The sequence below is a fragment of the Anticarsia gemmatalis genome, chromosome 6 (genome assembly GCF_050436995.1).
Source record: "Anticarsia gemmatalis isolate Benzon Research Colony breed Stoneville strain chromosome 6, ilAntGemm2 primary, whole genome shotgun sequence".
Lineage (NCBI taxonomy): Eukaryota > Metazoa > Arthropoda > Insecta > Lepidoptera > Erebidae > Anticarsia > Anticarsia gemmatalis.
In genome coordinates, this window is record NC_134750.1 from 2,414,236 (window position 1) to 2,442,214 (window position 27,979).

General features: G+C 32.2%; 1 protein-coding gene across 6 annotated transcripts in view; it reads left to right on the forward strand.

Moving 5' to 3' along the window:
- jus (EB domain-containing julius seizure protein) overlaps positions 1 to 11,911 on the forward strand; it is a 77,337-nt gene extending 65,426 nt beyond the window's left edge. For 3 of the 6 annotated variants that reach the window (XM_076115198.1, XM_076115196.1, XM_076115195.1), the window contains exons 4-9: positions 6,310 to 6,450; positions 6,978 to 7,092; positions 7,416 to 7,512; positions 7,856 to 7,940; positions 9,240 to 9,281; positions 10,437 to 11,911. In XM_076115198.1, the coding sequence (XP_075971313.1) occupies positions 6,310 to 6,450; positions 6,978 to 7,092; positions 7,416 to 7,512; positions 7,856 to 7,940; positions 9,240 to 9,281; positions 10,437 to 10,564 (608 nt within the window). In that variant the 3' untranslated portion in view covers positions 10,565 to 11,911. Of the gene's footprint in view, positions 1 to 6,309; positions 6,451 to 6,977; positions 7,093 to 7,415; positions 7,513 to 7,855; positions 7,959 to 9,239; positions 9,282 to 10,436 lie in introns of all 6 variants that reach the window. The other 3 variants (XM_076115201.1, XM_076115197.1, XM_076115200.1) reach the window with 3 other exon arrangements.
- Positions 11,912 to 27,979: the final 16,068 nt, after the last annotated feature.

Sequence of the window (27,979 nt, forward strand, 5' to 3'; positions counted from 1 at the left end):
TCCCCTTGAGGTAATAAATAGGCTTCAATGTAATAAATCACTTCATCATTCAGTTACGACTGGCGAGGGAAGTAATTATGTCATTAGGCCCCTGAGATCGCACGGATTCATTTAGGCTTTGCTTCATAAAACGACAATTACAGAGAATAATTGTGATGTCGGTTAGTCATTTTGGGTAGATAACTTTTGGTAGGTCTTTATACCTAAACGTTTTTTGGTTTGGGACGTTACTTCCTCCTGGCTTATTTCTGTAACTGTTCTATTAAAAGCTATATATCTTACGCAATTTAGATTTTTTATTTGCATTGTTCTTGTGTAGTTGTATGAATACAAAAACTAGAAAATAACAAAGTATTGTGTATGTATACAAAGTAAATCATACTGCCTTCGATTCAACATTTTTGAATAACCTGTGTTTATTGGATAATGTGTTGTGCTCATTTTTATCGTCATAAATTAAATTACAATGTTGTTTGAATACATCAATACCATTTATTCCAATATTATTTAAATACCTACTTTTCGCAATTACTCTTTACTTTTGACATCAACAACAAAACGTACCTATTCATAAACACAAAATGAAACGAAACCTTATTTGCTCCGTTGTACATTCAAGAATAGCAATACCGACGAAAATATTTATTGCGACTTGATCCGTCGCCTTCGAATCCAACCTTTTTCTTTATTTCGCATTTAGCAATATGGCTTCCCGAATTTCACAAATTGTTTTACGGGTCTTAAAAGAAAAAATAAATGACTTTTTTTGTTTTATATAAAAAAAAGTTTAAGGAAAAAATAAATGCTTGTTTTTGTAATAAAATTGTTACAATAAGGCTTCGGGCTTTTTTACCTTTGTTATTGTTTTCGTTAGTAACAATGTTTTTGTGATAACTTCGTTAATTGGGACAAATAATTGTTTAAGAGCTTTTTACAAAAATTACAATATATTCGTTAACACTCGCAATTTTATCCACGTGTATTTTTTTGTATCCGTATTCTTTTATTTAAATGAGTCTTTTTTCATCTGCTTCCGTAGCGCAGTGGTTTAGGTCGCCACGCCGCTACCATTGCGTCGGGAGATCATGGGTTTGATTCCCACACGAAACATTAATGTTCGATCCACAAATAATTGTGTCTGGTCTAGTTGTACTTTATGTCCTTTGTTTGTATGTTTGTAAAAGTCCTCTCAACACAATAGCAATATTTAGTGCGGGAATTGTTAAAAAAAGTAAAAGTCCTTTATTTAGCAATGTCTCTTTCGTAAGTCAGTTGTAGTCAGCCTGCGACCACCGCGAGTGCAACCTGCGCCGAAACGTTAGGCATTTTAAGGTAAAATGCGTGTTCGCGTTAATTACCGTATTCTATTATACATTAAACATGCAACGCGAGAGTTTAAAAGTTAAAAGTTATCAATGTCTCTCTGTTTAACATTTAAAATCTGAGCCTTTAAATAAAATTGAAAACTTAATTCCAACAACAAATTCCTTCCCGCCCACGCAATAAAGTTATCCTTGCGTGCAACAACGTCATATCTCAAATTTCCACGTAAAAGGGTCACAAAAGGAAAACCCCGGATCGAATACTGCAGTCCTGCAAATCGCGTGATCACTATGCAGTGTTAATGTCCTTGGGTTAAATAGGACGTAAAACAAAGGAATTTTAAAGTCCTTGACACGCCATAATAAGTCCATTTCCTTGGCACATTAAGATAAATTTGTATGTCTCAGATATACTAAATTATTCAGATCATATGATATCTAGAACATCAAGAATGAATATGAAATATGTTACAATGTCTTAGAGAAATGATATGGGTAGTCCTTGATGAATAATAAGATAGCAAAGGCAAAAATTGTTTGTAAGAAAAGTTCTCCAGATAACAATAGACCGCAGAATATTCTCATCTATGTGAGACTCATAATACCATAATAGTATATACCAAAAGTATGTACCAAAGAGACGATTTTCACATTACAGCGCAGTGTGTCGTGCGAAATAAGAATTATATGTTATGTTATCTACCATTCATCTGCGACATAGGTCTATTTCTAAATTTATTCAAATGATGAAACCTAACAATATAATAAGTTGTGCGCTTAATAGTTCGTGTAGCATCAATATCTGAAAATTCTTCTCAAGCGTCGCAACATTCGACCAAATTTATGATTAGTATCATTTTAGGTATCATGTCAAAAAGTCTCTCACGAATACAATCTAATACTCAACACTACCAAACTCGATACCTCAGAATTCTAACCAACCTCATCAAAAGGTATACGAACAATAAACTGTCTAGCCATCGTAAACGTGTAACCTAACAATCAAGCAGGATAAACCAAAATACAAAGACGCAGAACATTAACTTATTGATTTGACATTGAATTTCCACTTCGCGATTCTGAGTCATTCGCAGTCGAGTGAGGCGGGTCACGCTCTTGGCACTTGTATAAGGTTACTATGGTAACTCGATATTAGTCTGATTTACGAGCTGAAGAAGTTTGAATTGATGGTGGGGAGAATAATAATGGTGAAGTTATTGAAGGTGTTTGTGTTGTTCATGAAAACTAAGGTGTAATAAATATTTACGAAATGGAAAAGCTAGATTCCCAAGTTGACGTCGCAGGCAGCCAGTTGTAGGTAAAAATATCAGCTAAATCCTATACAATCCTAATATGCCTTACAATGCCTGACATTTACCGGCGCAGGTTACACTGGTAACTAAATGTTAAAATTGACACTACAATACTTAAAGTACTTCGTGTGTAAAACAAATCCGAATGAGAAAATTGTAAACACATTTCATTGAAAAACCAATAAGTTTTACTTTGAATTCCAAATGTGTCTACATGAAAATTCAAGAAACATAAAAGGCTCAACTTAAATTCAATACACATTTAAATAGCAATAACAACTACCGATGGCTAAACTGTGTTAAATCAACTCGATATTTATGGCCAAAATTATATTACTCGCTATAATTTTGTAAGCCAGACATAGGTACAAGTTTAAGTGCCTTTCTATTAGTAGAATGTTCTAGATTTTAATATAAGGGCAAAGTTCAAAATGTCGCGAATATAGGCTTAAGACTTGTTTATGTAGAAAGAAGTCTACTCGTATTTGAGAGTAAGTAAAATTGTTCTTTTGTTTTATTAACATCATGTTTTTTGTGTTATTTGTTTCATATCGTTTGTATATATTGTTATATTATAATTAAAAAATTCTGTGAAGGTAATTTGGCTTATTTGTTCATAGCCTGAAGATATTTATAAATTAGTTTTTGTTGAGCTTAGTTTCTTTGTTTGAGAAATATTCTTTTATTTTCATTGTCTCTTCATAAATAATAATGATTTCACACAAATTAATGATTTTACACTAGCTGGTGCTCATAGCTTAACCGGAGTAGATTTTTCCAACCGTCTGTAAAAGAAATAGAACCTTAAAGCATTTTCAGTCAAAACTATTTGGCTGCTTATGTATTAAATGTAATACACAACAGTAGAATAGCCTGACTGAAGGCTTACCTACGAAGTGAATTATATTATCAACGTTGACAAAGCTTAAACTATATCCCACATACAGAATTAAAAGCCACAATTGGTAAACCATTTTAGTGATATACTCTCACGACAAAGAAAATCACATTTAAATAAATCGGATCAGTGGTTTTCACAGAGAACTTTTAGCCAATTCTCGTACGTTGCCTTTTATCACATAAAATTAGGCTAGGGGTGAAAAGGTTGAGGTTCTCAGGAAATCAAGGAACATTGTAATGTATATTATGATGTATATCTTTGTAACTAATACCATGTAAGCTACAATCTCATTTCTTGAATAAAGTTTTTATTTTATTTATTTACATTTTTTAATAAACAGAAACCTTGCTCGAAAAGACCGCGCTGCAAAATATTACAGATCGAGTTTCTTTGAGTCCTTAAAATAATTCTTACAAATTTATTTTACACACGTACAGTACAAATACATTTAAATTTAACGTAGTTCACAAATACAAAATCAAGAGGGATCTTAAAGAAACAACATAATAATAATTTACATTTCACAATCTTAGAATTCATTTGTCAATACTTCAACAAAATATATACTTACAAAGTTTGTATTAAACCAATAAAAAGGACCTAAAAGAACCACAAAGTGAGTCAATATTTACTTCATTAGTATTCATTTACCGTTGGCCAGCTCATCAAAATAATGGACTGAAATGCGACGGCAATTTTACCCGAGTCCCTTAGTCCTTGGTGCCCGAGATTCTTCAAATAATTCCACTGAAATATTCTCGCGTCGTGTGTGTTAGACTCCTCTCCAAAGGGACATAATTATGTCGACGTGAAATTAGTCAGTGCAAATAGGCAAGATTTTGTGAACATCTTTGCTCTAGAAACACTGTAAAAGATACTCTGCAAAATTTACAAGTGATTTAAAATATGATTGTAAAATATAAAGCTGTTTTATTGTGTAAAACAAAACGGATTATAAGTAAAATGATAATACACACGTATAAAACATTGTAAAATTTATAAAAAAACTGAGTCGTAAATACACAAGAGATGCAACGCAAATGCAACATAGAACCGCTTACGACCATTCAGTAAAGAATTGGCCAGTCACAATAAACTGTTTAATCTGTTTATACACTTACATACTGTTCATATACATAATTTTTTTCACAATAAACTGCTGTCTTGCTCTGTCCTGTTTAAAGTATTTGTTGTTTAAATTCACACAAAATACATGCCTTTTGCGGTGATGTGTGGTTGTGTTTTAGTATGCAACATAAAATCTAAGACCAAATTCGCTGTTTGAGCACATCATTCAACGGAGGAAATTGCAGGTTTCGTAACGTTACAAGCAAACGCTCTCATGAGCACCTCGTACGCTCGAGTTCAAGAAACTAATATACGTTTCATGCGACACCGCTTCCAAACTTCTAAGGTGAATAGCTTTTGCAAACGCTTGGGACCTTTCGATCGTATTTGTTTCATAATATCAGTTTTCTACAGCCGCCGACGCCTATCATATCTTTAGATAGGATTTATCGTAGGATTATTTAGTAATGTGTGTTATTTCTTTCTTTGGCTTATCGTATTGATAACATAATCTCGTACTAGCATTATGTTTATACATAGACTCGTCATAAAATCACGACTTTTTTTGTATAGGGGTAGATATACACTAGAAAACGCCTCTTGGTACGATCCTTTCAAACTTCCTTCGCTTCATTCACATCTATAAATCTAGGCATATAGGATAATTAGGGTATGACTAATATATTATATTATACAAGCTTATACCCGCGACTTCGTCCGCCACCTGAATTTTTCCATGGGAATGCGTCATTTTCCTAGGGTTAAACGTAGCTTATGTCCTTTCTCGGGGATTAAAATATCTCCATACCAAATTTCATGCAAATTGGTTCAGTAGTTTAGGCGTGATTGAGTAACAGACAGACATACAGAGTTACTTTCGAATTTATAATATTAGTATGGATTATATTATTGATGATAATTTTTCTGATATTTCGGGGGTCTAGACAAAGTTATTTCAACCATCATTAGTGGTTTCACTCAAAATATTTATTTAGTGGAAGCGGTTGATGACTGCGGTATAAACCGACATCGTTAGCGATCCTCTTTAGTAAACATTGATGCGAAAATTTTAATATCTACCGTAACATTATATTTATATACGTACAAAAATAATAGCTCCCAGCCATATTTTAGCGAGAAACGTAATACCGAGTGTACCGAAATAACATTGGTTTGTTTTCCTTACAGTATGTCAAACATAATATTAAGTTTCTGGTTTGAATTCACTTTTGTTGGGGAAAAAAGGGAGTTCTCTTTCATATTGGCAATATTTGTCATGCCTACAAACCCATTTAGAAACGTCACATACTTAGAGCTTGTATGGAACACATAAAGTACTGAAACGTTTACATTTTTTTTCTGATGCTAAATATGTAACAAAGCAGGCACAAAGCCTCTATGCAATATGCATTACATCAGCGGACTGTCGTCATACAGACATTGGGTGGAAGAAAATACTGATTAAAGATTAATTTTGTGCAGTTCAGCCTACCGCGTACGGTGTAGTACCCGTACCTATTATCAACACAGTCATGAAATATGTAATATTAAAACCGGGTATTACGATTGGTTGTTACGTGTTTGTTCTAAGCCCTGTTAGAAATAAATCATTAAAAACATAAATCCGTGGATTATTTTTATGCTATACCATTTAAAGTAATTGTTTGAGAATTGTTTCTAATTTTAATGTTTTTGCATGTTTCAGCTGCAAGTATCAACGAGACATGCATGTTTAACGGGCAATGCGAGGACGTGGACTTCAAGACAGAATGCAAGAACGAGCGATGTGCTTGCAAGTTCGAGATGGTGCCCGAAGTGATGGTGGATGGCGGCATCATCTGCACTTGTGAGTATTTAACAACAATTTATATCATCAACTTCTATTGCTCAGAATAACCAAAAGCGTATAAAACGCGACAAAACTATAACCAAACTACATGATTTGTAATCATGATTAATATTAATCTAATTCAGAGAAGTGGTAGGTACATATAAATCATTGACTTTTCACAAAGATATAACATGTGTGCGTTTATTCCCCATGTATGTAAACTACGGAGTAAATGATATTAAGATTGTCATTCAAAGCTTGAAACTTGCTATTAAAGCTCTAAATTTAAGAGATTACAATAGGACTGCTTTCGTGGCGCAATGGTTTAAGTCGCCACGCCAATGCAGTTGCAGGTTTCGATTCCCACACGGAGCAATTATATTATTTGTTGATCCACAAATAAGTGTTTCGGGTCTGTTCGTGCTTTGTGTCCATTGTTTGTATATTTGTTAAAGTCCCCGCAACACAAGAGCAATTCTTAATGTGGGAGTAAGCTTTAAAAAAAGAAAATAATATTAATACTTATTAAAATTCAATTCCAGCGGTGAAGGTGGTGGAGGAGTCGACGAAGACCCTGGATCCCGCGATGATCGGAGTCCTCGTCGGCATGGCCGTCATGTTCATCATCATTTGCGTCGTGCTTCAGCTCTTCAGCAGGTAATTATCAATCACCAAGTTGTGTAAGAAATTCTAATACCTAGTACTCAATATAACTCAATGTAACAACTTAAATATAAATCGTAGAAAATTTTAAATAATATGAAGTAGCCTAAAAAAACGATCTTTTGACTTATTCTGTTAGGTGACTGTCGACAGCGAATTAATAACAGAACATACAGTTGATCTAAACGCTCTTTTCTATTACTGTGAAGATGACATACTCTTTCAAAGGCTTTTGATAAATCGTCAACCGGGACCAATATTACCTCCTTGCAAAGCACAATTTTTTTACTTATTCTTAATTATGTTTATTCTTTTAGAGCACGATGGAGGGAGAACCGCACAATCTTTAACACACCCAACCCTCGGCTGATGAACGTATCTTTGCTAAGAGATTCCAAGTTGCTGCACTCACAGGTAAATATTATTTAGTTCAAAAACTGTACTATTATCCAGTACTGAATAGTATTATTGAGATATTAGCAATTTTAAAGCTCATCTATGCGTTCGCAAATGATGAGCTTTAAAATCGCACCCACAATTACGCAGTAAACGACTGATAATAAAAGTAACTTAATAATATTAGGAGGTTCATACATTTTCTTAAATAAAATGCCTAGCAATTTCAGAGATATTAAATTCATGTTTAGTTTCAAACCTAATATGAGATATTACATTTATCTTTCATAACAACAAAAATTAAAACAAACTCCCAAATTGTCCTATTAACTTTGCTAAATACCTGTTCAATATGTTTCAGGATCGTCGCGGTTCTCGTGTGAGTGTACGCCCGCCGTCAAGGCAGGCGAGCCAACAGGAACTCAGACCGCATTCACCAAGTCCAGGTACTTCAGCCTAGATAGGTATTGTCCAAATCAAAATTTTATTAATAGCTATTTGTGTGTATAGTGCTAGGAACAACGCTTGAGATTTAGGAGAGCAGTGCGATATTTTTGTCATGAACAGATACAATTAAAATAACGTATTATTTATTTTATATTAAATAACGTATTATAATTAAAATTTATTATTATTTATTTTGTAGACAACGAGCAAAGTAAAGTTATAATATTTTTTGATCATACTTTATCAAATTTAATAACAACATGATTAGACTTTTAGTTCCTTGGATCATAATAACACGGCTAAGAACGATCAGACATGATGATAATGCCAAACAAAGTATATCTCGATCAACTAAGACAAATTCTATAATAAAATTGTTAAGACATTTTGTTGATAAACAATTCCAAAATTGATAAAAATGTCGCGTTGCTAAAAACAGTACTGAATTATTTATTTTATACTCTCAATGTTGTTTTTTTATATTGATACTTTTCTAAATTAAAATAATAGTTGTAAAATTACAGTAAGTTGCAGAAAATATGAAAATAAATGTTCTCAATCCTTATTCCAGCCTTGCTTTTAATATTTGCAGCTGACTGTATATTTTTTACATTGCACCGATATTGAGATGTTTAGACGTGGATTCTAAATGTGTTTTTAATATCTAAATGTGGTGTATTTGTAATTTACTTTGTTTTATTCCTTTACTCTAGGGGATTGGGCAAAATTACTTAACAAACTCCTTTTGATGTCCTAATATTTTTTCTCATTACTTAACAATGACATGAACAACTACACGATTGAATTCTATGGTTACTCAACAACCATTTTCAGAAATAAGTGAATAATAGTCTAATAGGTTAGTCTCTACCACAATGACATTAAATAAATACAACATTTATTCCGAAATTGTAATAAACACAAGTACACAACTTTTACAATTTGCAGATTCTTTCTCTACATGCAGCAAACTACCATAATAAGACTTTCACCCCCACATATATATGTAACACGATTCACGAATGGTACTATTACGAAACTGATTCTACGTGTGTTCAGCACTCTCTCAGAGTTTGAATGATCCATTGCAATTTTCTTGATTCTCAGTATGTACTAATTGATTTGTGTTCCTAATTGACACGTTAACAAAGTTTCACTCTCGATTAAACATCGTTTTATACTCGATTGGTACTGTGTTTCGTAATAATACCTTTTATATTTCTATGTATGTCTATAACAACTTGCCCTTTCCCCTCCTCACTGACAATGCTAATCATAAATATTTCATGTATCGACAGCACGCCACCATCAAAGTCATCAGCTACACCGAAAGTCCTCAGGTTACATACGATACCATTTTGCTTGTTATGCTCTACTTTAGTTTCGTATTTATGTAGGTATACCGCACTAGATACACTTGGAAATACATTATTTATACCATAGATTAGTTGTAAATCGATTTCTAGATCAACAACCCTTAAAATTAGTGAAGTTATTTCATTGATACTATCTTCTTGTACATAGTCCTCTGAGACATTGTATTTAACTATTTTCTGATTTTGATCTTCTCTAAATTCTTAAAGTAACGTAATAATAATATCGAATACTTTCTTCTGTAGTTAAGTTTATTGAATATCTGGTAAACTTTACATTTGTCAATAAATTTCATTTTAGCTACCACTAGACTAGATTGTCACACAATATTACAATCTATTTTCAGTTTGTTATTAAAAATCACATATATTATACGAAACTTAACACACCTAGGAGCACTACAAAATTAATATGGCTAAAAATAATTGGCACACACATTTTATTATGATTGTAGAAATGATTTACAATTTAGAATATACAATATGATGAACAGTAGAAGACAAATATGCACCGAGAGTGCACCAAAAAGTAGTCACCGGGTAAATTTAAAGTATTCTAACCATTTAAGGGTAGTGTTAGGTACAATATTATTTCAATCACCTAGAAAATGTTACTGAAATCTAAATTAGAAGTGAATGTTGGCTCCGTTAAAATTGAATTGCTATTATATAGAATAATAAATTATCATACAAAAATTGCTTCAGCGATTTGAGCATAGCTGCCATTGCCTATCGATGTAATAAAATTTGGTACACATTAACATCATACCTCATTTGAAGAAAGCAAGTTTAGAAGATCCATTTCCACCAAAATTACATTTAGAACTCATTTGGAATTACAATACAAAATGTTGAATTATAACTTTGTACTACTGCATGAACTAATACTACCTACATTGAAGACTGTTCTTTTAAAGAATAGAGTAATAAGTCTTGTAATATAAAAAGACGTTCTATTAGATTAGCTGTGATTAATTTGAAGCTTCTCAATTCTAGAATCGTGAGTTCCATTATAACAATAAATTCACGGCATGTGTACCTTTCGACGATCATGCTCAAAGCATGCTTTGCCTTCATGATTAATACTGAAGATTATGTTTTACAGATTCTATTTATTTTCAGGGTCACGACGAGGATCAAGAGCTAGCAGTGGACACTCGGCAACGTCTCTCAGGTCAGCTACTCTTAGGTCCCCGACGACACCCGGACCTACATCAGTAACCGTCGAAATACGCGCACCAGAAGTGTAAAATATTAAAAACAATCTCAAAATTGACGTAAAAGATAATTATATAAAGAATACAGAAGATGGGGAAGATCAAAATGAAATCAAATGATACGAGTGATGTAGTTACTAATACAAAATGCTATGTAACAGTGTGTCAGATTATAAAAGTACTGTAAAAACCAGTCCATCGTTTAAATTATTTGTGATATATTATACCGATGGTTCAACAAGTAATTAGGCTTATATTCATCAAGTTTATAGCAATAATATGCACTATATCTGTCGTAAATTCAGCCACTTGAAAAGTGCCTCAAAAATTACATAAAATTTTGACTCACATGATTATAATTTTCGTAATAAGTTAATATAATGACACAAATTTAGTATGTAATGATGATAAAGTAATAGTTATTGATCACACTCACGACCCAATTAAGATCACATTTAATAGAGGTAGTGCACAGTTCAACGATTATTAGCGTCTAAGGACTAGGTTTAATTACTTAAGCTTTTTTAGCGAAATAAAAAATGAAGCTTTTTGGCAAACATTTGTAGTTTGATAGTTTAAAAAGTCGATTATTATTAGATAAGTCAGATTGTTTCTTCTTTTCGTAATCCCATGTAAGTACCTATGCTAGATTCTACTCCCTGCCTTAGGAATAAAGTTTAGCTTACAAAATAAGCATCGTAGAACTAAAGAATATTTATTTACGGGGACCATCCTCCTAAGCGGAGCGATCAGAATTTTGAACGGTGGATATTTTAATAAAAGGTGGGAAGCTTCGACGCCGCTTTCTATACTATAAGACTTTTAAATTTTAGCTTTAAGAGCGATGATAGCTTTTCTTTAAACCATTTCTATGAGAGAGAGTTGTGAATCGAAGTTAAGATTTCATTACTGAGTTCTTTAGTCTTATAGTCTTCAATGTGTAAATCGGGGAAATTTACACAGAGTAACAAATAATAACTACTTCGTAAGTTACTTCATTGCACCTCTGATGCTTTGACCAAAAAGTTTATGCAATGCGCACAAAATGTGAGTACATTTAGTGGTTCTGCGATAAAATTATGTACAACGGCGAGACGCAAGTTGAAAACAAATATATAAATTAAAAAATATACTATCATCCTCATTAAATTGTATGGGTAATACTTCAATTAAGGGGAAGAATTGACGTATGGCCGATACATGTTCATTCACGGCGGTAATAAATATACTAATGTAAGCTATTGTACTTAAACATAACAAAAATATGCTCACATTGTGAAAATGTATTTCGTACACTGTGCTAGTTATGTACCTACTGAAAAATTTATGCTGTAATTTAATTATATAAACTTTTATTATAATATAACTTATACTTCCCAGTATTGGTGTTTTTATTTAATTCCTAAAAAGATTAAGGTAGAATAAAAATAGTGCTTTTTCTACAAAAGAAAATCAAAAAACGTAACACCACAATTTTCCTCCCTGTTGCTCATAAAACCTTTTTGTTGACAGCGCCATCTCTTAGACTTAACATTGTACTATGCACTCCGCCAAAGAACCTTCTTGCTGGAAGAAGCCTACAGAAACAAGTCTTCATGGTAAAACACTGGGACGGATTGATATCATGTAATTCAATAGACCATTGCAAGAGGTCGTTTTTCTCGATAACTAGTAGGTACCGCTGACTTTTAAAATGACGCCCCGCATTTATTTGGGTTCAATATACAGATATTTTAAATTATCTATTTAATTCCGTTCAAACATAAGTAAAGGCAGTACATATCCAGTACACATCACTTTTACATACTCGAATGAATAATTAAAATTCGAAATATGTAACGCATTTACGTCTTCTATGAGCAAAGCATAATTCGCAGGAAGATCATATTTAAGCCTGTTCATTATATTTAATTAAGGTTTAAAAGGATTAAAACTTTGTGCTGTGTATGTATCTAGTTACTAATCAGGAGATCCCAATTAAGTGCTGATAATAATCAGTTTTTATCTTTTTTTATGTTATCTACAAACCAAGGTCGCCAATCCACCTACACGTGTTTGGGCCTTTAAGTCGGCGATAGTTGCTTGTTTATTGCAAATGGATGTCGGCGATTTCTAGACTGCGTATGAAATAAAATTACCAATATCAAAACATAGGTAAACGTATCGTATCGGCAATATTTAACTAACTTCAATGAATAAGAGGTGGTTCTGGCTGACTCAAAACATAATAATGGTTGTTTTACATATTTCTGCTTTTTGCAGGCTGTTTATTTTTATTTGAAAATAATTATATGGTGTATTAAAAACCGAGACAATTATAAAAATATAGGTTTAAATTTTATTTGTTTAAATAAGACAACGCCCGCATTTAGAATTGCTCTTTTGTCACTTTTACAAACATACAAATAGCGGACACAAAGTACAACCAGACCCGAAACAATTACTTATAGATGGCACAAATAAAAGTTCCGTGTGGGAATCGAACTCACGACTTCCCAACGTAATGGTGGCGGTGTGGGGCCCTAAACCACTGCGCCACGGAGGCAGTCTAATAGGTAAAGTTATATTCTTTGATGCTACTGAGTCTTTTTCTAGAGTCTACATATTAATGTGAGCATAAGTGCTACGGTAAACAAGAAACATGAAACAAGGGCGGCTTCAACAGTGAATACGACCTGGTCCGTCGGTACGCCTATGCGCGTAACAAAAGTACTGGAGCAAATATCTCATAGTATCCGGGCAAACAAGCCACAAGCCTTGAATAAGTGTGGAAACATACGATGAAAGTGTATAGAGCGGGGACGTTGAAAACTAAGGTCTGTATTAAGTGCAAAGAATTTTAACATATAAACTGTAGCGCAATTCGGTATTCTGTACTGTCGAGTATCGAGAGTTTGACATTTAGAATGTACTGCAAAAATATTTCCTTTGACACCCGCTACAGATTTTCATACAAAATTTCTCGATGACAGGTCGGTTGTCGGTAGTCGATAGTAGTAGAAGTTCGAGCTACTGTGCACATACTTAGTTCTGACTTAAGACAGATACCTAATTAATTACATTACAAAACAGTTGAAGATTTGTTCTTTGCGCCTTGCGGTGACTATTACTATAATACGACTTATGTTAACAAGAAGGTAATAGGTACAAGCAAAAACTAGTACTTCTTTAGCCCATGTATGTGTTAAGTCAATCTACTAAGTTCAATTTTGAATTTGAACAGAAAAAAACACATGCGTTAACTTAAGGAAAATTAAATATTGATTATAATGAAAACCTTCTTAAGTATCCCTCACCCGTTTTAAATGTAGCATCAGTCTTTTACAAACCATTCAGTGTATAGTTGAAAGTAAAACACAACTAGTCTTTAAAGTCCCGCAACATAAAAACAGTTTTATAAATACGACATAATACTCAAAGCGGGCACATCCAATTTGCTATTGCATATATTCAAACGTAGAGCCAGTCAAGAAGCTTATACTCAGAACTAGGACAGTGAAACTCACTATATTTCAGTTTCTAGTGAATTTCTACTAAGTCCGACATTCACGAGTTCTCTTTGAGTTAACATTATTTATTTTAAGTTTTACATGTAAATTCTTTCCAGTTGCTGTGTCGTGGTGGAATTCTAAACTGTTATTATTCTTTTGATATAAATGTTCTATGTATTTTTGAGATCGTGTGGGTTTTGATATGAATAGCTTAAATATATTTTTGTTTTAAATACTCAACTAAAACGGCGTTTTAGTTGTTTAGTTTCATTATTGAATCAGAACTTTTAATTATATTACTTTTTGTTATTGCCACTGATATCGAAAAATATTGTTTGAAAAGCAAAAGCAGCCACAAGAGGACTGGAAAATAAGCTCACTGATCAAGATGTTTCTTTTGTGCAACAATGTTTGGGTTAAATAATCAGTGAATCAGAAACAGTACTACAACAAAGATCAAAGTTCAATATAATAGAAATAAAATGTCAGCCAAACTTTTCATACAATTGTATAAGATGATATTATTATGTGAATATGAGGGGCGATTTTCTACTACTGTCGACTATTTATAAATTTTGTATGAAAAACTGCCATGCGGACATTATAAATTATGAATTATTTTGTAGTACATATTTAAAGTCAGTCACTCGATACTCGATAGCAAAACATTTATAAGTAAGAGATTTAGTATATTTTTGAAGAAATACTCACTAAATTTATAATACAGAATGCAAATATAAGGTCTCCAGTTCATCTCCCAGATGATTAACCTACAGAGCACAGTACAGTAATAGTTTCAGTCAATGATCCATTCAAATTCAACAACAGTGCGTCCATCACATCCATTCATGTAATATTCATCGGGTAATTGTATAAATTATAGAGTGTAGCTGTTACTGTTGATCTGTGAAATGTGACGTTTGGTGGAGTTACTGGGAATGTGCAAATTCTTTCAGAATTGCGGGACTTTTTATTGTATTGATTTAAAAAAATGTACATACATTTGATAGTAATTTTGATTTAATGGTAGATAACTTTTTTAATTGAATCAAAATTCGTATATTTATATAGTAGTACTGAATTTGATTCAACTGATTAAAGGCGGAGTTGTCTATGAAGAAAATTTGACTATTGGTGCAAATTTTCTTTAAAATTTGTGTTAAGACAAAAGCAGTACCTTACAGATGCGTACTACAATCTGAGTTTTTTTAGTATTTGGTAAGTCAGAGTAGACAAAAGAATAAATTCAGAATGTATAGTTATAACGATGTCAAAATACCTTTTCAAATTCTATACCTTTTAAGCAATATTGCAATAACTTCAAAACATCTCATGACCTACTAGTGATTTCATCAAATACCCGATTTCGTTATTGTACTGCGACATACCCACTTTCAATATGAATGCTAATTTGCTGGAGCACATTGTTTCATTATGACAGAATTGAAGAAAAACATGAATTGCCAACAATTGTTTGTTTTCACAGAAACTCTTATTTACCACTTGTGAAGTGAAAATGTGTGGAATTAATTTACTATTTATGTTTTCTTTACAATATTATTGTTAAGGACTTATTTTGGTATCGTTTTTACAGAAAAAAGATATGTTTGCAGAAAAAAGGGCCTAAATTTTATTAAAATCGGCTTATTTGTTTTTTTTTTTTTAAATAATTGAACGCTTAATGCTTTATGCCTCGAGGCGTAACCCTTCTCTCGTTCGGTAGGAAACCTATGCCCAGTAATGGGACAGTAATGGGTATAAAAAAAGTGTATCAGAATACGCAGATCACAATATTTTTTATCAATATTGAAAACGAAACCAAAATGTTAAAGGCTATACTTTGTTTACCTATAAATATCTGTGTTATACTTTCATTAACCTATAACGAAGTGGACCTTGTAATAGGGAGATGAGCTTGATAGCTTTGACTTAAAGTAAATAAAAACTAGAGATATATTACTGTTGTATCATTGTTTTTATAGTGGCCTTATAATATGAATTTCTGCATTAAAAATAAAAAATGTTAGAGACTCAGTTCATAAAACTCACACTCACATCAATAAAACATATACATACATCACAAAATTAAAAAAAGAAACAATAAAGGTACTTATTTATCTTTCTTTCCCAAATTTATCATTAAAAGATTTCTACCAAGAATTACATGGACTTACCTATTTTTTCTCCAATTTTCCATGGCCATGCAAAGCCAATTTTCCAAACTAGCTAATAAAAAGATCGCATTGAGTTTGACGCGGGTACCTAATATTTTACAAAGGTATGTCTCTGATTGGTATCCGGTTAACATAAATTTTGTCCGAGGTATTAGATTGCGGGAGTCCCTAACAAGATTTGTGACTCGATTTCGGGATTATTCGATATTTTACCGATGTGTAGTTATGTAATTCGATTTTTATATATTTTTACGAAGATTGGCCTTCTTAATTCAGAAGGCTGTCTAGGATGGTTTTGAGTGTGGTAAAAATTTTGTTATTTTACGTTTGGCCCGGCAGAAGTACAACACATTTTGTCTTTGTGATATGAAACAATAGAAACAGAGAGTGTAGCTATTTCTATGATGTCTCTATTCGTATTACTAAACTCTAAACTTCTTATGAGTATTCCTTAAGAATTCATTTACCTTTGCCCGAGATGAAGATCAAATCATCTTATCTTTATAGTAAACCAGTTTATTAGAACTCTATAATAATGTAATTGTTAGTAAAGTAATATTTATGTTGACAACAACTGGTCAGTTTTGTAACATAATTAGTACAGAGACATCGTGGTAACACAAACTGGGGTGATCTTAGTACCAAGTGCGCCCAGGGATAGGTAATAATAGACTAACTAACTTTGACATCAGACGCTGGATAACCGTATACGTAACCGTAACATTGTAATATGCTAAATACTATCTACTTGTATTTCATAGATATTATAAAAACTGGAGGTTATTGTGGAATAGTAAGCAGGAAAATGAGGATTATCACTATACTAGCTGACTCGCGCAACTTCGCTTGCGTAACATAAGAGTGAAAAAAAATACCCGTTTTTGTAACATTTTTTACTGGTACTCTGCTCCTATTGGTCATAGCGTGATGAAATATAGCCTATAGCCTTCCTCGATAAATGGTCTATCTAACACTGAACAAATTTTTCAAATCGGACCAATAGTTCCTAAGATTAGCGCGTTCAAACAAACAAACAAACAAACAAACAAACTCTTCAGCTTTATAATATTAGTATAGATATGTGTATTTTTTTTGGGACAACGCTTATTATTTTAGGTCGGGGAAAAAGTCTTTTCGCATCATAGAATGTATGAACTTGTAATAAAATCTCTTTGGCTTCAAGAATCACAAATGAGTACACGGTTCATTAGGTTTCTCTCAGTGAGCTCGTGAGGTGCCCAAATATCGAGCTTTTTTGTGTAGAGAAAAGGTTTCTTTACAAGTGTAATGCGAAAATACTTTTTCCCTGACCTAATATATAAATTAAGTTCGAAAATCAAACAAAATGAAGAAATTTCATTTAGATATTATGAAAGTTATTATCACGATTAGGATTTCTCTATTTAATTCAGAAAGATATCATAAACATTTAAAAACTGAGTAATTAGTTGCTCGTGACTGTACTGAATTAAAATATTTATTTCATCATCGTTAATGTTTACACTACATAAATTTCTCTTTTCTTTAAAATTAATTTTATATTTATTTCAATAGATCTTATCTTCAGGATTTTTTCACAAAATGACAACAATAAAAGCGTTAAGCAAACATACTTGAATACACATAAAGAATACATTTTGTAAAATGAAACCGAGGGAGAGACGGCAAAACTGTCTTTACAAATAAAAAATGTTCGACGTCGATTTGCAAGCGTTCTATCGGAAATTATGCCCGTGTATGTGTGGAACTTGGCAGGCATTGGTGTCGTACGAGGAATCGTACACAGTTTGACACTATTTACTTACATGACACAGAGTAGTTTTAGCAGTTGGTAGTAGATTGCTTTTAGTATTTTTTCAGGGAAATGAAGCTAATTTGGAGTTAGGGATTCGATTTTAATTTTGAATGTAGAGTGGTTTTTCGAAAGAGAGAACTCTAGGTAAATCTTGTTTTAAAATTCTTACAGGTTATCCATATTATTTGACTTTCTTAATTGTTTTGTGTAGCAGTTTGCCTTTAACTGATGTTGTTTTGCATTCCGAATCAGTTGAGGTAAAATTGGATTTTTCATATTTATAATGGGATGTTCTGAACGGTAGTGAAGTGAATGAAATGGTTGTTTCTTAAAACTAACAAATTGACACGTACAAGATAGTATTGTATTTAAGTTTAAAATGTGTGTTACAAAATCAAATACTTAGTTTTAGTTTCCCTTATAAACTAACGCAAACTGCAAACCAATAAAAAAAATTAATTTAGCACTTAAAAAAATATCCCACTGCGTTTGAGCAACTGTTTTTACTCTACGTTGCACAAGATCTCGTACAAAGTACACACACAGTAACAAAATGATAGGGCCAATGGCGCAGTGACATTATTACGAGCAATTTGCTCTACGCCTACAATAAGTTCGCGTCTTGTTCGTTCACATATTGAAACGTATTTACTGCCGTGTTTGGATACTGCTAGCTGTTTCATTGTGAATACGCTTCTATTTATTGATGTTTAGTTAATGCATTTGATTGGACGTCTACAGACTATAATGATGGTGATGATGATGAATGGATTATGTTTGTAGATTGTAAAGTTTTTATAATATAATGATATATTTTGTGTGATTCTAATGAGAAAAATACGTAAGTACATCAAAAATTTTCCATTAATGAACATGTTGCTTAGAACATACAAAACTTAAAGTTATGCGGAGATAGTTGTAAACGTTTCGTCATTTCTTTAACAAATTGTCATTTATTGTAGAGTGTTTAGTTTATAGACACTTAATCTAATTTGTGATAAAATAACATTATGTACTACTAACTACTACTACTAACTTACGGAAAATCCATATTTATAAAAATATTATTGCATAGATACATACATAATATCACGCCTTTTTCCCAAGGAGATAGGCAGACAACTTTCCTTGCTGCATTCTCATCCGGATGCATCTTGTTATACATGACCGATGATGGTACAGATTTACATAAAAAAACAACTACAAAAACAGGTAAAAGATCTGCTAATTAGAAGCTTCAGTAGTTTTTACTTAATTATTTTTTCTTAACACTTTCAACGCCACAAAAATGTATTTAGAAATCGTATTTTGACAGCAACCGCAAATAACTCAGCCGCCCCTTAATACCTAACTAAGATTATTTATCCAAAATTTATGTTCACGGAAGGGTTATCTATGGTGTTCGGGGGTGGATTTATACGTCCGTGTGACTGTGGTTCGTAGGATTCGATATCCTGTGGGTCAGATGTAATGGTAGCAGAAAAAACTATTTTTAAAACGAAAAAAAAATGGAATTCAATTGATGATAACATAAGATGATAATGTTGATATCGTTTTACGGGTATGTCTAAAAGATATAGTATTTTTTATATTGTAAGTGCGCGAGACCATCTGATACGCTTTTTTGTTAAAGTTAAAGTGGGAGCAGCATAAGATTATGCTGATGAATTTTAACATGGCGATGACTGATTTGATACTGCATTTTCCATTATCAAACATAAGTTACTTTTGTTCAAAAATCAACTCCTTTATCTTACCCAAACTACACGCAAGCGTCACCGTAGTAAACTAATATATTAACGCAACAAACTCGCTAACAATATTAGACTTGTTTGAACTGACCAGTGACCTTAATTTGTTTGAAATCTGAGACGCTAACGCCTGACAGACTCAACAACACGAATGCCCAGACAGATCAAATTAAATACTCGCAGTTTTGTCTCGCCCGATTCACCGCTGCGACAAAATTACATTTGTGTTTACAAGCTTTTGTTTTACTTGCAATGTTTCTCATTTGCTTTATTAATGGCTTACTATGATAGTTTAACTATACTTTTATAATCATTATTATATTCTAATTATTACTATATTCTAGGATTGAGGCTAAGGTCCACAGACGAGATAAAAGCACGATTATAAGAACTTATTTTTATATGTAAAATCTATTCTTAAAACCATGATTCGAATTGGATGCAAATCTGTTAATATAGATACTATAGATTGCATATTTAAACACCGTAGTATCAGCCAAGGGAAACATTTTAAGCTCACTATTTTTTTGATAACTATTTTTTTAAATAATATGAATTCGGTAATGTATGTATAAAATAAGTACATATAAAAATTCTTGGTTAACCAAAAAAGTTAGAAAATTCAATAAGACATGCAAATGCATGCATACCTTTTAAATCATCTCTGTTAATCAATAAAATGTTATGTACCAATTGCAAAAAAGGATGTGCCCGAAATAATTTCAACAAAAATTTACTTACAAATACTTCACATGTTGCTGACCGTACATGACCTTCGTCATGTGTATTATTAAAGGAAAGTCTGAATGTTGTTGTTACGCATTTAAGAGATCTGAGATATACTACCTATTGAGGCTGTAAAATTACACGGACGTGCGTATAACTGGATGTGCCTACATATTGCAGTAAACTTTTGTGATTCTGTACTAAAGCAATGATAGCTGTGATCAGTTTGTTAAAAAAAAAAAACAAGAAGACAACTCCCGCACTAAGAATTGCTCTTGTGTCGCTGGGACTTTTGCAAACATATAAGCAATGGACACAAAGTACATCCAGACTCGAAACAATTATTTGTGGATCGCATAAATAATTGTCCCGTGTGTGAATCAAAACTACGACGCAATGGTAGTTGTACCTAACTAAAAACTTTCGCTACGATTATTTTGAACAAATAAAAAAAATACACGAAAAATTAATGCAATTGTGCATTATTTACCTGGCTTTTCTTGGTTCTTTAGCTAGATTGTTCGCTTTTTTCACAAATTTCGACATCGACACAAGTCAATCTGGTAATAACGACTGGCTAAGAGTGCGTATCGTCAATGCGTTCTTTCGATAGAAGTAGATCAAGGTGGCTAATTATTGGGAAGAACTAAATTCTAGAAGACGTTCACGATTGTAAATAAGATAAATAATTACGCTTAAGTAAAATTGTTTTAATATAACATCATTATCTAATATAATTATTATCTCTGACGTCATTCAACATAACAAACTTTATAACCAGCCTTAAAATTTTCCATTAAAATTTGAAACGTACAAAAATAAAAACCTAATGTTTCACGTAACGAAGGAAATTAATTCATCTGCCAAATTAATTTCATAACAAAAATGCTCGGAACAAAATTTGAAACTTTGTTGAGTTTTGATTTCGATTTTTCATTCGCTGATAGGATCGGGTATTTTGAGGGCTAAATAATTGCTTTATATTAATGCCCTTTCAGATAGGGAATAAAGGGTTATGCATTGAGGAAAATATTTCAATTTAATGATGTTTTATTGCTGTATTGATATCTTTTTTTAGTAAATAAATCGACAATGCCGCTGTTCAATGAAGCATATTGACAGATATTTTTTTTTGCTACTACTTTGCTACTAGGTACTAGTATTGCATTGATAGAAATATTAAGTACAGCATCTGATTATCATGATTTTTTAGAGATACAATCCTATCTGAAGAAGCAAAAAATTGACAATACAAATTTTGAATAGCCAGCGAAACATTACAAATAATTTTCGTAAACATCTCACGAAATAGATATCCAATTTCAAAACTAATACATAAATATTAATAAGCAAGAAGCAAACAAGCAAATCCCTGAACAAAACTAATTTCCAACTAGATTCCGAACACCTCTATTCAAAACATTAGTTGAACGTTATTACAAAAGATCCTACTTCGAACTCTCGAAGTCAAAACATAGAAATACACAAGTAAAACGCCCCAAGACAAGTTGATCTGTGAAAAACTAGAAAGTTCTCTACAAAAGCCGATTTAATTACTGCTCTCAAAGATCAAAGTGATCCGAGACGAAGGAAGTAACTTTACATCGACGTACAAAAGGCAGACATATCGGTGGGACTACTAAGGTAATTTGCTTGTTAAGATTGTGAGATGATAAGCGAGTTTTGATCGAGTTTAGTCGATCTGGTATGGAAATGGATCGAATAAACTCGATTGCATATTCGTGTGGGTGTTTGTACGGATGAGAACTCCAGAATTATGTTTTCTTCTGGATTAACTTATTTTATTCTTAAGATACGTACTACTACGTTTTTGGATTTCCGATTGTTGTTAGTTCTTGCTTGTAAATTTATATGAACGATTGCTCTTGTAATGCTTTAATTACTTAGTATTCTAAACGATCAGCTTTTCTAAAACTTTATCATTTTGCGATCGACACTACGGTATTGTTCATTTAAAGTATGCACACTTAGAATATAAAAGTGGTTGGCACGAACTTGTAAGATTTCGAATCGTAATCCCGTAGTAGGGGAATGAAAAGTAGACACAGTAGCGCAAAGCCTTTGTAACACTATATATTAGGTTATTTCACTCTGTTAAAACTTTATTTGGTGTTGTTTTTTTGAATCGTACCCCTTTCCGTCCCTATTCCTTACTTAGTTTCTTTTACACCTGAGTTTTCAGCTCTTTGACAATTGACAGTATTTTTAGACTTGGAGTTTCTGAATGATTGGACTTTTTGAAAGGACTACTTCGAAATGTTTTGTTGGAGTTTATAAAGGGACGGATATTTGAGATGGTTTTAAAGCCTAAGTGATCTGTGTAACGAAGTATAATATTCTGATCCTGAAAAAAGTTGTTATATTTATATACGGTTGTACATACTGCTTCAAACGTACATACTGCTACAATATTGTAAAATAAGAACAACGACAAATCTTTATGATTCAGAGGAAAGTAAAAAAGTATCTTGAGGTTTCAATCTTCGTCGTCATCAAAAACATAATGCCGTCATATATTTAATGCTATAAAACTATTTCTATATAACAATTATATTTCAGGTACCTAAGGTGTAGAATTCACACATTCAGAATTGCATTACAATGTTACCGTATGATGTAGACCGAGTAGTACTCTAATTGATGTCACCTCATTGAATACAGTGTACCGGTGATTACTATTGGTCATTGGGACAACAAATTAGAAATGATTGGGATATTAGCTCGGGATAGTGTGTTAATCGGGAGGTTAATGAAGTATGAAGTATTTTGTGATTATAGCCACATTGTTTGTTAATTAGCCGTTAGTATGAACTAATATTGATTATGTGAGGTTGACAAAGTATGAGCTACTGACTTTAGATTTAGTTTAACATATCATCTGTCCTGAAACTTCATATCTAGAAAGGAAATTTACAATACATTCTAATATAGTAAAAAAAACTATTTAATTTTCAATTACTACATGAGGACATCAAAACCACTTCAAAATGCTTTTATATACAGCTCAAATTTAAATAAAAATTTAGAATTCAAGTTTTTAGCAATAAAAATCTAACTTTACAGTTGTCGTGGTACAAAAGTTATCTTATAAATAATGTACAGCGTCTAACACACTAACCGTATCATAAGTTCATGAGCTCTGAAAGCGGCTGCCGAGTACTAAAGGCAAGAGTCCATTAGCAAAGGACCCCTGACACCGTGAAAGGGACTGGAGTGCGTAACGGCCTACGAGAGCCGCGACAAAAACTGAGAGCCGTATTGTCGGTGTGATGTAGATTTTTGTGAGTATGCATAAGTAAATATAAAGCTGTGTGTATTTTTAGGTAAGATTTAGTATATTTATTTTTAAAGCTGTTTGTTAAAATTTTGCATTGTACTATGTGTGATATTTTCATGTTTGTGATCTTTTTGTAGAGGACTTACCCTGTGGTAAATTACAATAATATTGTTGTTATACTTGTAGTAAAATGTTTATTTTGTTTTTTTTTTACAGAAGTAGTTGTTTTGATCTTATTGGAATTTTCAACAGTACACACTCACTCAAAAACAAATATTTATGTCAGTTAAACTATACAAGGGGACACGCAAATGTTGATACCAAATATGAATCAACTTGCGATATGACTCGGTATTGTAGCCCCTAAGTACTAGCAAAACAATTGCACTTCGCACTTCAACAAATCACACAAAAAATCTACAACGAAAACGTGATATCAAAATCTATGATCAAATTCCAAACAATTCAAAAATATATTAAAAATATCTTGACCGGTTTCATTTGTTAATTGTTCGTACATTCTGTGGCAAATTGTACAGTAATTGTGAGAGCAGATGTCCTGCTTCCTTCTGTTGGTCGGCAATTACGTCAATTTGTGGCCGCTTTGATATTAGATGCGGTTAAATATGGGTACGGTTTCATATTATTACAGAATATTATAGTAAGACCGTTATTATGTACGGTGGTGATTGTATCGGAGTATAGTTACGAGACGAGTTTGGTGTTTGATTTTATGTGTACAAAATATTGTAGATAGACTTTCTTTTAAACTAGTTACTACTGTAGCAAGATTTTATAGAATTGGAACCATTGAGTATCGAGAGTTTGACATTTAAAATGTACTGCCATAATAGTTTACATGACGACGGCTAGAGACGCTGATCCAGATTGTAAACTAAGATTTTTGATTGCTGGCCGGTTGTCGGTAGTCGATAGTGGTAGAGAATCGAGCTACTGGTAACGTGATATGCATTCTCTAGATATGTAAAAGTTTAGTAAAGTATCTAAGACCAGTTTTCTGGTGGTTTCATAGAATATCTATACTAATGTTATAAAGCTGAAGAGTTTGTTCGTTTGTTTGAACGCGCTAATCTCAGGAACTACTGGTCCGATTTGAAAAATTCTTTCAGTGTTAGATAGTCCATTTATCGAGGAAAGTATAGGCTATATACCATCACGCTACTACCAATAGGAGCAGAGTACCAGTGAAAAATGTTACAAAAACGGGGAAATTTTTCAACGCTTATGAAACGCTAGCGAAGTTGCGCGGGTCAGCTGGTTTTGGATAAAACGTTATTAATAAACACAGCAAATACAAAAGCCATTAAAACAGTAACGTCTCATAATTCTTAACTCCCAAACAGTTAACAACGACAATTATTGCATAGATATTCAAAAGATGATTTAACTAATTTTATTATCTAATGTAAAATTGCTGAGCTATTCTTTGCACACATTTGTACATTCAACAACTGGCACCATTACCTATTAATAAATAAACCAAAATTCAACAAAAATCTGTTACACAAATAATAGCATTTCCTAAATATCAAAATGAGCTTGGTTTTACAAACTAATTCCAGTTGCAACACAGCTGCGTGTGAAATAATTAATTTTACTTTGTATTCCTTGTTTCAGATATCGTATTGAAAAACTTTTTAGTTCAATGCGCGACTGTTAATTATATCCCGTGAGTTTTTCATACAATCTAACTAGTAGCGTTACATTGTAAAGTTTTGTAGGTGAATACTGTCACAGGTTTCTGCAACTATTTTCACGTTTTAATTAGTCAGGAGTTGACATACGAATTAATATTACGGAGCATTTGCAAAATGAAACGATTTTTAGTGGAATTTGTTCAGATTATGTTATATTATTTCATATTATAATATATTTTTTATTACCTTTATTGTAGAATCAATTAGATGCTAACGGTGTAGATGAAAATGGGTCTCTTAACGTAGAACGACAAAGATGGGCCTAAGCTCAGCAGTGTTGCGATGGGTACTGTGAATGATGATGTATATGGTTATAATATTATTTTACCTTCTTTTTTTAATCTATTTAAGTATTGTGTATACAGTTTTAGCACAACTCGAATTTTGTTGAAAATAATATATGTTGTAAATATTTAAATGTCATAAATATGTTAAACAGTAAAATGCGAATAGTAACAAAATACCTTTATTCAAAGACTAATCAATTTTTTTTTTTATATAAATCGTTTTGTCCCCATATCGTCGCCGTGTCGTCTTAAAGCCTTCGTTTGTCTCAAAACGTGACAATAGTCACGTGTTCCACATCCACACGATATCTCCGTAATAGTGATAATCTCGATAATTGAATCGTTATTATCAATCATCTCGGATGTACCGTGTTAATATTCTAGATCTTTGATAAGTGATTGATTGGTTGCAGATAAGGTAATGGTTAATGAAATGTTGAAGAGAAGAGAGAAGAGTAGTTTAATAAAAATAAACATCGATAATTATGTAATAAACTAACACGCTAAAAAAATAGAGTTTATGAAAGTTTTTCTTAAATCTTTGCTGGACGTAATATTGAGAGACCTTGCTGACAATTTTAAAATGGGGCCAAGTGTATGATATTATATGCAAATATACTTATTCTTATTTTGGCTAAGCTGTACGAATTCACATGAAAATCCTATTTATTTTGTTTCATTTTGTCGCAGTGTTTTCAAAATTTGATATTTGATATGCAACAGCTGTAGATGTCAATGCACTATTAAGTCATTATTTCTACAATGCCTTACATAATAATATATTGTACATATTATATCGTATATTCTAGTGGATGATGTTCAATTAGAACGTTTGACCAAATTAACGCAGTGATTATAATTACTGCTACAGTATTGTCCGTTGCACAAAACGATCTCGATTGCATCAAGCTTTGTATTAACGTGAACTTGCTAGTGATGGGATGTCAGTTGTTTTTTGTATCCGCTGGTTCGGATATTGAATTTTTTTATGGGTATAAAAGACAAGCATAAAATTGTGTTTTCTAAAACAATAAAAAATTAGAAATAAACCGAAACAGGGTTTTATATCGAACATATATGTATAAGTACCGTATTTAAGTATTTTTTTATATTCTTGCACAATCCTTACGTTACAACAACGCCCCTTGGTAATGAATGTATGATACTGTGAAGTAAAAATGAATTAAACGTTTTATTTTAATTTTATAATTATAATACTAGCACAATGTTTTGTCACCTTAATACTGTTAATCAGAACAGCTATTGTTTTTTATCACTACTAACATAAAGTCGATAACTTGACACTTTGTACAAAATCAATCTTATGTAATTTAACTAGTACCTCATTTTTTTAAATAATTGTTCCGGTTACATGCAATATATATCTTATAATTATTTAAAAAATAAAGCAATTTTCTTACTTCGAGACGTTTATTTCAACAAAAATCATTCGGATATTATATCCGCGATTTAGCCCGTCACTACCTACACAATACAGATAACTAGACACATGAATCAATACTATGACAATCTCTAGTACCGATCTCTATCTCAATGTCCGCTGACATTAATATGCAGTCAGAGCATTGAATAATTGAAAGCTTATCTCGCTGTAGCTTACATTTAATGTATCAATCAAAACTGGACACTATATTAAATATTGTGTCCAGTTTTGCCTTACAAAGTAGAAATTAAATTATAATTTATTTAAAGTTCACAAATTAATTAAAGTAATATTAGCAACATAATGCTTAGTTATTTTGTGAGCGGTAATTGGATAAGTCACTGTTTTATATCACTTCTAATATCGGCAGCAATCGCATTTAAATTAGCTATTGCTTATTATTACTATTTCGGCTACATATAATATTTTAAACTAATTGAAAAAAATAAAGCAACACTTTCAGTTCAAGACGTATATTTCAACAAAAATCATTCGGATATCATATCCACAACTCAGCACATCACTACCTACACAATGCAGATAACTAGACACATGAATCAATACTATGACAATCTCTAGTACCGATCTCTATCTCAATGTCCGCTGACATTAATATGCAGTCAGAGCATTGAATAACTGAAAGCTTATCTCACTGTAGCTTAGGTACGGACACACTGTACTTAGAATTGTGTGTAGCTTACATAATGTATCAATCAAAACTGGACATTATATTATTGATCTAATAATTTACAAGGTTTAATAAA